Consider the following 13028-nt stretch of genomic DNA (forward strand, 5'->3'; position numbering starts at 1 on the left):
TATGATTTCGTCATGTGGTAACTGACCAGTAGCTGTTTCTAACACTTACATTCAGGGTCAGAAACACAATCCCTCTGCAATACCTGTGCAAGACTTTCCAAAAAGACATGAGAGAACAGAACCGCTGCTCTGTGTTTCAGAAGAGTGGAGCTAAGGTGCAGGAAAGGGGAGTGAAATAGTAGTTGTATGTAATTTACGCCCATCACCGCTTACACAAGCATGGCTGAAGTAACTTGCACACTCAACTGGATATTAATGTTTTCACTATTCACCCATATGTGATGCTAACCCCACATCCTCGCAACTGAAGTAACTATCTGTGTTAGCTTGTAACTTGCCAAATATATACAGATCATTGCATGGGGAGAGGATACAGGTCCTGTGAGGATGAAGAGAAGGCTGTAGGATGACTGAATTCTCTGGATTCAGTCTACATAGGCCAGGCAAAGCACTTAAGCTCCCCTTGGATGGATTTTTCGTAGTCAGAGCGTATCACCGGGAGCATTTGGTAAGGGACAGTTAACAAAGCCCTGTTCTGATTGAATTTATACATGTACATCTGGAGTGATGCCGTTCAAGTCAATGTTATTGAATTCAGAACTTGTGCCTAGGAATGTATCTCATGTACTGCAAAGAGGCAGTGACTTAATTTGGAATCTCAGGAGTGGAGAAAATAAAAAAAGATATACAATGAGGCAATGAAACATGTTTATAAATAGTTTCAGTGCAGGACAGATAAATACAATTACAATTTTCCCCATATACTTGCCATGTGTTTACACACATCTCATGACACAATGGGCCACACTCAGAAGTGGAGGGGCAGAAACAGCGTCTGTGGGAAAGTCACAATTGTAAAATCACACAGTGCTCAAGCAGACTGCGGAACTCCCAGCCACAAGATATCAATGGGGCCAAGAGTTTAGCAGCATTCAAATTGAGACTGGATGTTTATATAGATAGCCAGAAAATCCAATGAGAATGGTGAGGATTGTTACAAAAACTCTTTCATGAATTCTACATCTTCCTGTTTTGCACCACAACATTTGTCTAATTAGTGGGTGCAGGTTATTTCAAAGCTCCCTATTGCAGGACATCTTCCACTTCCTCTGGAGCATCTGGAACTGGCCACTGAATACTAGTCTAAATGGACTATGGGTCTGATCCACTCTGGCAATGCCTATTTTCCTATTTGTTGTGTAAATCCAAGACTATGTTTTTGCTGATATTCCTTGAGCTCCTGGGAGTGTCTAGACTTGCACTCAGAGCAGAAAGAAGTGTCATTAATTATCATCTAGTCTCTTGTCCTTTTTCCTTTTAGGAAGGAAAGTTCAGAATTCCTCGGACCTGCCCAGTACATTATGTCAGCTGTCAATGACACCAACTTCAACTCTGCAGTGTTCCTTCTCACTGGGATACCTGGGCAGGAAGACGTCCATCTCTGGATCTCTATCCTCTTGTGCTTAATGTATGTTATTTCGATAGTAGGAAATTCAGTCATTCTGTTCATTATAAAAACAAATCCAAGCCTCCATGAGCCCATGTACATTTTCCTTTCCATGTTGGCCATCACAGATCTTGCCTTATTGATATCCACCATGCCAACGACCCTGGGTATATTCTTGCTTAACTCTAGAGAGATCAGCCTTGATGCCTGTCTCGCCCAGCTCTTCTTCATCCACTTGCTTAAATGCATTGAATCCTCTGTGCTCTTGTTGATGGCCTTTGACCGCTTCGTCGCGATCTGTGACCCACTGAGATATGCTTCCATCTTAACCCTGCCAAGAATAAGCAAAATGGGACTGATATTTGCGCTAAGAGGAGTGGCTGCGATACTCCCACTCCCTTTTCTCCTTCAACGTTTCCGATTCTGTCGATCCAATGTCCTCTCCCATTGCTACTGCATAAACCAGGACGTCATGAAGCTGGCTTGTTCGGATATCAAAGTAAACAGCATCTATGGCTTGTCTCTTTCACTCTTGACGGTGGGACTGGACTCGCTGCTCATCTTCCTCTCTTATGTGATGATCCTCAAAACAGTGCTGAGCATCACGTCCCACGCAGAGTGCCTCAGGGCCCTGAACACCTGCGTCTCCCACCTCTGCGCCGTCCTGCTCTTCTACACGCCAATGACCGGCCTGTCTGTGATACACAGATTGGGGGAGGACTCTTCTCCCTTGCTTAAGATTCTCCTGGGCTATATCTACATGCTCGTCCCACCCCTGATGAACCCAATTGTGTACAGCGTGAAAAGCAAACACCTTCGTGCGAGGATAATCAGGGTGTTCTGTGATGTGTTGGATCACAGAAACCCCCTTGGGGCTGGGAATTGATGTGCCAAGACTACTTCTGCCCTTGCTTTCCCTGCTGGCTTGGGACTCCAGCACCCTGTCTTGTTGAGCCAGACACGCCAGTCTGCTCCAACACAGACCCAGGGTCTGGACCACGTGCCCCAAAGCTGCAGACTTAACTTAAAGCAGCTTAAGAGGTGTTCCTGTCTTTAACACTCAGATGCCCAACTCCCAATGGGGTTCAAACCCCAAATAAATCCGTTTTACCTTGTATAAAGCGTATACAGGGTAAACTCATAAATTGTTCACCCTCTATAACACTGATAGAGAGATATGCACAGCTATCCCCACCCCCAAGCATTAATACATACTCTGGGTAAATTAATAAGTAAAAAGTGATTTTATTAAATACAGAAAGTAGGATTTAAGTGGTTCCAAGTAGTAGCAGACAGAACGAAGTGAATTACCAAGTAAAATAAAATAACCCCCTCAAGCCTATGCCTAATATAGTAATAAAACTGAATGCAGATACAATCTCACCCTCAGAGATGTTTCAATAAGTTTCTTTCACAGACTGGATGCCTTCCTAGTCTGGGCACACCAGGGATGGTGGAGAGTCTGGGGCTCCCCACAGCAGCCTGGATTCCTGTGATACCTCTTACCATGGCCCGGCTGGTGGCCTGGCTGGGGGGCAGAGACTCAGGGGAAGTGGAGGAGTAGGGGGAAGGGCCTAGTGGGAAGAGTTGGGACAGAGGGTGGGGCATCTGGGGAAAATGAGCAGGGATTATGGCAAGACTGCACCAATGCAGGCTTCCTGCTCCTGATGTACTTAAAATATTTGCTATTACTTTTTGAGTCTTTGGCTAGCTGTTCTTCACATTCAATTTTGGCCTTCCGAATTATTTTTTTACATTTCATTTGCAAGAGCTATATATATCCTCATTGAGTGCATATGAGCATTCAGAGTAGCAATTGTTCAAGTTGCATCCAAGATGATGATCCATTAAAGACAATGACTCATAGAGTCACAGAATTTAACGCCCGGAGGAGCCATTAGATCATGTAGTCCAGAGGTCCAAACTGGGAGATGGGCCACCCTGGTGGTGCAGATTGTATTTGGGTGTGTGTTTGTGAGAGAAACTTTAGAAAAAAAACCTTTCAGTACAAATTTTACCCACAGCTGATTCTTCCAGACAGATCAGGTTCTCAGACAGCGTTGTTCATTTCACTCTAGGTAGCACTATGCACTTTGATGGATTTGTGTTAAGCTTGAATAGAATTATACAAAGTCATTGACATCTACACAAGAATCCATTTGCAAAGCAGGGCCGGCTCTGGCTTTTTTGCCGCCCAAGGCAAAAAAGCCTCCCGCTGCCCCCAGCCCCCCGGCGGGGAGCGCAGCAGGGGAGGGCGGCGAGCCCAGCTGGGGCCCCGCTCTCCCCGACCGGCCAGAGCGCCGTGGGGAGGGCGGCGAGCCCGGCTGGCGCCCAGCTCTCCTTGACCGACTGGAGTGCCGGGGGGAGGGCGGCGAGCCCGGCCGGGGTCCCGCTCTGCCCGACCCGTCGGAGCGCCGGTGGGAGGGTGGCGAGCCTGGCTGTGTCCCCCCTCTCCCTGGGCGGCCGGACTGCCGCCCCGCTCCAGGTGCCGCCCCAAGCACCTGCTTGGTTGGCAGGTGCCTGGAGCCGGCCCTGTGCAAAGACATTTTATTATAAGCAGGGACCACAGTTTTGCTTTTGCTCTTATTCCAATGGACCGTTGGCTCATTCATGCAACAACAACAAAAATCAAGTGAAAAACAAAAAAGCCAAAGTGATTTTTTTGAAGCCCTGCCCCACATATATCAGTATATGTATTTGTGTGGCAGGGGCGTAAACTCTTACTGACTCAAAGGGGCGGGGTGCATGATGAAATATGTTTGAGAACTGTTGATCTAGTTGGACCTCCTGTATAGCACAGGTATATAATTTCACCCAGTTACCCCCGTATTGAGCCCAATGACTTGAGTTTGACTAACACATAACTTTTGTTCATCTAAAGGGTATCTTTCAGGAAGGCATCCAGTCTTGGTTTGGAGGTATTAGGAGAATCCGTCACCTCCCTTGGGAGTTTGTTCCACTGGTTAAGCACCCTTGCTATTAAAAATGTGTGCCTCATTTCCAATTTTTTTTTTTTTGTCTTGTTTCAGTTTCCTGCCATTCATTCAAGTTATACATCTGCCTGCAAGATTAAAGAGCCCGTTAGTAGCTGGTATTTTGTCCCTGTGAAAGTGCTTGTACACTGTCATCAAGTCAGCTTTCAATCTTCCCTGCATCTACTCACTAGCCCCTATTTATAATGCCAAGGGTAAGTTGGAAATAACAGAGGAGGAGAAAGACCTGGATCTATTAGTCATTCCCAGGATGACTGTGAGCCACCGATGTGATGTGGCTGTGAACAAGGCAAATGAGATCCCAGAATGTGTATGGTGAGACTGGAAGGTATTAATATCCTTATACAAGGCACTGTTGAGACCTCCTGTGGCAAAGTATGTAAAATTCTGGTCACTCCTATTCCAGAAAGATGAATTCAGACTGGAACAGTGTGGAGAAGGGCTCCTAGGATGGTGAGGGAAATGGAGAGGCTGTCTTATATGGACACTGAAAAAGCTTGGCTGGTTTAGTCTAACAAAATCCAGGCTGAGCAGGGATCAGATTGCACTATAAAGACATCATGGGCGTGGGGGTGGAAACACCAAGGAGGGAGAAGATGTAAAGGACAGTGTTGGCACAAGAACAAACTGGCCTGGAGCAAAGTGAGTCTGGGAAGGAGAAGGAGGTTTCTGACCATTAGAGGAGGGAGGTTCTGGAACAGCCTCCCAACAGCAGCAGTGGGGGGCAAACAATCCAGCTCATTTGAACATGGAGATAGAAAGATTTATGCAGTGGGTGATATGCCAGGGTCACTTTTGATAGCAGGGCCCTGGGCTCTGGAAACCAGGAGGTCCCTTCCAGATCTGTGGGCAGGCAGGAGGGTTGTTTGAGCCCAATAGAGAGCTAGGAGCAGGCAATTGGAGCTGGGCTTGGGTCACACCCCTTTCTATTAAGAATGTGCTTGGCCTTGCTTATCCAGCATGTACATGTCTCATGTCTGAACAAGAGGAAGAGACCCTCTGAGCTGTGCCTTGAACCAGTGATTCTCCAAGACAGTCACTGCTATATCCGGCTATCTGTGGTATAACCCCTTTTCTTACAACAGGAGGCTTTGTAGCCCACTGCAGAGGGGCACAGCGTCTCTGCCACGGATGGACTGTGTGACCAGAAATATCCACTAACTAACCCTCAGTACCTTTGTTTGTGGGTGCACCGCTTGAGATACGGCCAGCAGCGCCAGCTCCTGGGATTTTATTGGGAGACTCACAGTGTTTCCTGTCTCTCTTAACGCCTCAAGATCTGGAACCAAGAGACTGCGTGGAGAATCTCAGCTTTCAGTTTTCTTTAAAACGTTTTTTTTTTAAGTGAATTGCAGAAAAGCTAGAAAACTAGGGCTGTTGATTAATCACAGTCAACACACGCGATTAACTCAAAAAATAATTGGGTATAAAAAATTAATCATGATTAATTGCAGTTTTAATTGTACTGTTAAACAATAGAACAGCAAATGAAATTTAGTAAATATTTTGGATATTTTTCTACTTTTTCACATATATTGTATTCTGTGTTGTAATTGAAATCAAAGTGTGTATTATTTTCGATTGCCAATATTTGCACTGTAAAAATGATAAACAAAAAAATAATATTTTTCAAGTCACCTCATACAAGTACTGTAGTACAATCTCTTTGTCGTGAAAGTGCAACTTACAAATGTAGATTTTATTTGTGAAATAACTGCGTTCAAAACCAAAACGACATAAAACTTCAGAGCCTATAAGTTCACTCAGTCTCAGTTCTTGTTCAAGTTCCTTATTTATTCAGGAGATAATTCTGCCTGCTTCTTAATTACAATGTCACCAGAAAGTGCACTTTTGTAGCCGGCATTGCAAGGTATTTATATACCAGATGCGCTAAACATTTGTATGCTCCTTCATTATGCAGCCACCATTGCGAAGGACATGCTTCTATGCTGATGACACTACTGAAAAAAATAATGTGTTAATTAAATTTGTGACTGAACTCCTTGGGGGAAAATTGTATGTCTCCTACTCTGTTTTACACGCATTCTGCCATTTATTTCATGTTCTAGCAGTCTTGGATGATGACCCAGCACATCTTGTTCATTTTAAGAACACTTTCACTGCCGATTTCAAAAAATGCAAAGAAGGCATCAATATGAGATTTCTAAAGATAGCTACAGCATGCAGCCCAAGGTTTAAGAATCTGAAATTCCTTCCAAAATCTGAGAGGGATGAGGTGAGGAGCATGCTGTCAGAAATCTTAAAAGAGCAACACTCCGATGTGGAACCTATAGAACCCGAATCATTTGAAAAGTTATGGTTTGCTGGATATGATTATCCTATGTGTGTGCATGTATCATTTTTGTACCTGAAGTTATGTATATTAGGACCAGACGACATGACACTGAACTCCATTTTGGTACCTGTATTTTTCCACACACTGGGCTGGGAACTTGGCTTGAAACAAAGGGTTCCTCTTATATGGAAAAACAATATAAGGCAGGGAGTGACATCCTCTCTTGGCCTCACTCTCCACACAAGAGAACTCCTGGAAAAACCTGAGGAACAATGAGTAAACTGGGGAAAATGCTGGTCCCAGGCTAAAGGGATTTCTAGCCTGTGTATGAAAACTTTGTGGACTGCTTGTATCATCAATCAGGGTGACAAACTGACAATTCGTATCCTATCTACATAATTTATTAGGCTCGGTCTGCGGCTGTGTTTATTTTTCCACACTGTAGGATGGGAACTTGTCTTGAAGCAAAATGTCCCTGCCCTATGGAAAAACTATATAAGGTTGGGAGTGACACCGTTTCTTGGACTCACTCCCTACACAAGAGATCTCCTCCAAACACCTGAGTAAGAAAGACTGACCTGCTGGAAATAATGGTCCAAGGCTATCACTTCTAATCACTTAAAATCCATGTTTTTTGTAGTTAATAAATTTGTTTTATGCGTTATATTTACCAGCATGGCTTAAGTAACGTGTCTGGCAAAAATCTGAGCTCTGTGTACAAATGTTGTTGCGTATCTTTCCCACATCAGTGGAGAAAATGACTTTAATTAATGCGCTTACACTGTACAGACACCTCTGCAGTGGAAGATGGTATAATTTTGGGTTATACTCCAGCAAAGGTGCAAGGCTGGGGAGCTTGGAAATTGGCTGTTATCTCCTGCCTGTCTTTGAGTGGCTTAGGTAAAGCACTCAGACAGCTCAGTTGGGTGTGTGGCACCACCTGCTGTCATGTTGGGTAATAACAGAGATTGCACAGGCTGGCTGTGTTACCAAGAAAGCAGTGTAAGATTGGCCTGCCCAGTTGGAGGGTTAAGGGGCACATCGGTTTCCATGGCTCCCAGACTACACTCCTGGGGTGACAATCTGTCACAGTGGTCTGTGTTACTAAGCTTCCTGAATTCATCAGTAATCTACATGGACTCCAGGGAGATTACTGATGAACCCAGGTAGATGAATACCACATACTGCTTCCTCAGCCACACTGGAAAATGCAGGATGCATAATAATAAGCAAAAACTTCCCTGGACAAACCCCACAACTGGCAGCCCATGGGAGACACAGCCTGTCCTCGCCGATTATATTTGTTACCCATGGTTCCCAACATTCTATTAGCTTTTTTATTGACTGCTGCTGCACATTGAGTGGATGTTTTCAGAGAACTATCCACAATGACTCCAAGATCTCGTTCTTGAGTGGTAACAGCTACTTTGGAAATATCATCTCACAGGTATAGTTGGGATGATGTTTTCCAAAGTGCATTACTTTGCATTTATCTACACTGAATTTTATCTGCTATTTTGTTGCCCAATCCCCAAGCTAGCAGCTTGTGGAACTGCTGAGGCCCGTAACATTTCTGCTGGGCTGGCGTCTCTCACGCTGCTCAGCTGGTAACACAGTCAAACTCTCCAGGCCCTGTTCTCACCCCGCATGACAGCATGTAGCACTTCAATCCCAACTGAGATACCTGAGTGCTTTACCTAAGCCACTCAAGGACAAATAGAATACAGCATCCAATTTCACAGTTCCTCAGCCTTACACCCTTTCTGGAGAATAAACACAGACTTATACCATCTTGCACTGCGCAAATTCGTTAATATAGGTCACTTTCCCCTCAATGCGGGATAGATACGCAACAGCCTTTGTTTACAGAGCTGACATTTTGGATCCCCAAGAGAAATTGGACGTTTCAAATCTCTCTTTCCCTTGTATTATAAACAAATGTTTCACTGACTGAGTCTATGGCTGCACTCTGGGTATGGAACGGTCTAAACCTCCCGACCAGTCCGTGGCTGGGCTATTGTGCCCATGAATTACACTAACCAGCCTTCCCATCTCTGTACAGCCCCCTCCACCCTGTACAACGCCCCTTTAAGCGGATCCTGTGGGCAGTGGTTACTGTTGCAGGCCCTGGTAAAACATCTCTAATGAATCTTTGCTACAACAGACCCGGAGAGGTGTCATAAATATAAAATGAAGAGTAACAACCTCTATGTGTACAGTAACGTAAAATCCCTTGTGGCCAGAGGTACAGACAGAGGTACAGAATCATTTTACCTGTAAGGGGTTAAGAAGCTCAAATAACTTTATTGGCACCTGACCAGAAGGACCAATGCGAAAAGAGGATACTTTCAAATTGGGGGAGGGGGGGAGGTTTTATTTGTGCTCACTTTGTTTGTTCCCTCTCGAACAGAGAGAGACCAACCAGGTAAATCATCTCTTGAAAAGATACCTTGAAATGATACATCTAAAATTACAGAAATTGAAAGGAAAGGCAAGGAAATGTTTTAGCTTTTGAATTTCCCCATACGAAGAGGGAGTTTTATTCCTGTTTTTTGTAACTTTGAAGCTAAGCCTAGAGGGAAATCCTCTGTGTTTTAAATCTTTTTATTTACCCTGTAGAGTTACCTTCCATCCTGATTTTACAGAGGCACTTCTTTTACCTTTATAATAAAGTTCTTCTTGATTGATTTTAGTGTCCTAAAAATAAAGGGTCTGGTCTGTACTTTTATTAAAGGCAATTGACTGGTATATTATTCTCAAGCCTCCCCAGGAAAGAGGGTGAAGGGGCTTGGGTGGATATTTTGGAGAAATAGGAACTCCAAGAGGTCCTTTTCTTGAATCTTTGTCTAAATCACTGGATGGTGGCAGCAGTACCATCCAAGGACAAGGAAAGGAGTTGTGCCTTGGGGAAGTTTTTAACCTAAGCTGGTAGAAAGAAACTTAGGGGGGCTTTTGTGCAGATCCCCACATCTGTATCCCAGAGTTCAGAGTGGGGTGGGAACTCTGACAAGAGGTTCCTAGAGCAGTTGTGGAGGCACAGAGATGCTGTGTGGGCCTAGCTACCAGTGGATCACAGAGATCTGTGCATAACTTTGGGGATCACTGGATCCTGGGGCCCCCTTTTCATTCCTTGGGGAGAAGGGAAGGGAACCCCCCTCCTGGAATGATCTAAGAGAACTTTCCTTGTAGGGAGCCTTCTGGAATCTCCCTTCCCTGGCTGTACCCTGGGTTTGTAATGCAGAAAAGAGTCTGCCAAGAAAAATCTGGTCCTATATTATTATTATTACTATTACTATTATTTATTATTCTATTTTCTTCTATTTTATTTCATTTCAGCAAGATCAAAGCTGTGACATTATGACCGTTAGCATTCGGCCGTCCTCGAGGTAGCCATGTGACTAATCAGAACCACATGAACATTGATGACAGGCCCGGATTCCAGGAACAGAGCCTGCAGCAGGGCTTGTGCTGCAGTCCAGTTGGGTAGGATCACCACACATCCCCTGATAATTGGCCTCCTAAAATTTGCATTGGCCATGATGGGGTTAAATGGTCATGATGGTGCACACGAAGCCAAGCAGCTGAGGTTCCCTGATGGCCAAGTGGCCCTCAAGGGAATGTGCAGACATGCTTCATAAAGACAGCTGCTCCGTGTCTGAACAGATACTGCCTGCTACCTGTGCAACATCGCCGATGAGTCCTTGTCCTTTAGGGTGAACACCTCTGGTGTCAGCGGCTCCCCTTCTAGCAGGAATTGGGTACGTTGGCAGGTTTCACTATATTTAAAATACAAAGTGAAGGGTAAAGGCTGCAAGCTGTTTCCATTTGCAAATGGACTGTGCAGCAGCAGAGGACTCAGCTGGGCTGTGGGGGTGACTCAGTGATGGGGTTGGAGGGCAGCACTGTAGCTTGGGAACCCCAATCCTACATATGCCCAGGGTCAATGGTCAGTTATTCAAGCTACACAGAAATCTGAGATTCAAAGTGAGCTTGGAGTGTTAAAACCCCGATTCCCCTTGTCAGGATTTCTCAAGGGGTCCCATTTCTAGAGGTGTCGTGTGCTCTGGGCCCGATCCTGCCAGGGGCTGAGCGATAGGAGACCCCATGGAATAACAATGACTAGTTCCCAAATCGCCTCAGGTTTATTTGCTTCTGGAAATTTAATCAGTGAATAAATTTTCAAAGGTTTTGTTCTCTGGTTCTATTGTGAATGCAGGAATTCAGAGCTCTGTTGCTCTGCAGTAACAGGTCCTATGGGGCATATTTCTGTTTCCTGACTGGCTGAGGGCTCCAGAATTTCTTCCCTGTAGAGACCCATCAGAGTTACAGGGCTACCTGCATCTCTGCCCCACCTCTGGTCTCCGAGTTTCAGACATTAGGTCTTGTACCCTGCCCGCTCATGGGGTGGAATCACTCCATTCTCCCAACCTCCCACCCTGTGCTACAGCACACTGTGTGTTAACTCTTGGTAGAGCAGGTCCGAGGGAGTTTGGCACCCGTGGTCCTTCTCTCTGGGAGTCTGTGAGCAGTGGTGACACGAGTGATCAGTCAGACTTCTTGAACAAAAATATTATTTAATCTGAACAGCAGGAAAAGAGACTAACATAGGAGAATAAGAGAGATTTCAGCCAACAGTCTATACACATCTCTGACCCCAAGGCTTCAACTCCGACAGGGACCCAGGCAGGCCGAAGGCCATCGGACTTCCCCAGAGGTGTCTGTGTCTGTCAATCTGAAGAGCTTCTCAGCAATAGTTGCCCCATCTCTGAACAGAATCCCAGTCCTGGCAAAACAAGTTGCGTAACGTGGCTGTAGCCCAAAATAGGTTCTTCCCAGTTTGTATCTCTGGTATTGTCTCTCAAAATCCCATGTATTGCAAAGAGGCAGTGGCATAATTTGAACTCTCAGGAGTGGAGGAAATTAATTACAGTACTTTTGATTTTTTTTAAAAAAGTCTTGGAGTGGCTCAAAACCTTCCTGATTTACAGCACAAAATATGTCTAACTATTGGGTCTCAGTGGGGAGGGTAATTTTCCCTGGGAACAGTTTATCATCTAGATGCTATTGAATGGCTTCTTCCACCTTCCCCTGCAGCATCTGGTACTGGTCACTGGATAGTGGGCTATATGGACTAAAGGTCTGATCCAGTCTGGCCGTGTCTATCTTTCTCTTGGTGCTGTAAATCCAAGATTATATTTTTGCTGATCTGCCTTGAACTCCTGGGACTCTCTAGACTTGCACTGAGAGCAGAAAAATATCTTGTTAAATATCATCTAGTCTCCTGTCCTTTCTTCTTTTCAGGAAGGAAAGTTAAAAATTCCTTGGACCTGCCCAGTATATTATGTCAGCTGTCAATGACACCAAATTCAACTCTGCAGTGTTCCTTCTCACTGGGATACCTGGCCAGGAAGAAGTCCATTTCTGGATCTCTATCCCCTTCTGCTTAATTTATGTTATTTCAATAGTAGGAAATTCAGTCATTCTGTTCATTATAAAAACTGATTCAAAGCTCCATGAGCCCATGTACATTTTCCTTTCCATGTTGGCCGTCACAGACCTTGGCATATTGATATCCACCATGCCGACGATACTGGGCATATACTTGTTTAACTCCAGGGAGATCAACTTCGAAGCCTGTTTTGCCCAGCTGTTCTTCATCCACTCTCTTCAATTAAATGAATCCTCCATGCTCTTGTTGATGGCCTTTGACCGCTTCGTCGCGATCTGTAACCCACTGAGATATTCTTCCATCTTAACCCTGCAGACAATAGACAATATGGGACTGGTATTTGTGCTAAGAAATGTGGCTGTAATAGTCCCACTCCCGTTTCTACTGAAAAGATTTCGATACTGTCAAGCCAACATCCTCTCCCATTCCTACTGCCTGCATCAAGAGGTCATGAAGATGGCTTGCTCAGATATCACAGTGAACAGCATCTACGGGTTGTTTATTACACTCTTAACAGTGGGATTGGACTCGCTACTCATCTTTCTCTCTTATGTGATGATCCTCAAAACAGCACTGAGCATCGCATCCAATGCTGAGTGCCTCAAAGCCCTGAACACCTGCGTCTCCCACCTCTGTGCCGTCCTGCTCTTCTACACACCAATGATCGGCCTGTCTGTGATACACAGATTTGGAAAGGGGTCATCTCCCTTGCTTCAAACTGTCCTGGGCTACATCTCCCTGCTGGTCCCACCCCTGATTAATCCACTCGTGTACAGCATGAAATGCAGACACCTGCGTGCGGGGATAATCAGGGCATTCGTTAAGTGCAGGATCAGTTCATGA

At 45.0% G+C, this 13028-nt stretch overlaps 2 protein-coding genes across 2 annotated transcripts; both read left to right on the plus strand.

The window, feature by feature from the left end:
• The first annotated feature begins 1361 nt into the window (after nucleotides 1-1361).
• On the plus strand, nucleotides 1362-4520 carry LOC128844189 (olfactory receptor 51G2-like). The gene is made up of 2 exons (XM_054041723.1): nucleotides 1362-2289; nucleotides 4477-4520. Exons 1-2 carry the CDS (start codon nucleotides 1362-1364, stop codon nucleotides 4518-4520), a joined length of 972 nt encoding a protein of 323 aa, XP_053897698.1.
• A 7557-nt stretch (nucleotides 4521-12077) lies between these two features.
• LOC128832554 (olfactory receptor 51G2-like) lies at nucleotides 12078-13028 on the plus strand. The gene has a single exon (XM_054020050.1). It carries the CDS (start codon nucleotides 12078-12080, stop codon nucleotides 13026-13028), a length of 951 nt encoding a protein of 316 aa, XP_053876025.1.

Source organism: Malaclemys terrapin, chromosome 1, assembly GCF_027887155.1.
Source record: "Malaclemys terrapin pileata isolate rMalTer1 chromosome 1, rMalTer1.hap1, whole genome shotgun sequence".
NCBI classification, from domain to species: Eukaryota; Metazoa; Chordata; order Testudines; family Emydidae; genus Malaclemys; species Malaclemys terrapin.

Excerpts from the sequence above, each read along its gene's own strand:
- LOC128844189 (XM_054041723.1), top strand. The coding sequence starts at position 1,362 with ATGTCAGCTGTCAATGACACCAACTTCAACTCTGCAGTGTTCCTTCTC. Across the intron at positions 2,290-4,476 it reads GAGGATAATCAGGGTGTTCT|TTTCCTGCCATTCATTCAAG; the intron begins GTGATGTGTTGG and ends GTCTTGTTTCAG.
- LOC128832554 (XM_054020050.1), top strand. The coding sequence starts at position 12,078 with ATGTCAGCTGTCAATGACACCAAATTCAACTCTGCAGTGTTCCTTCTC.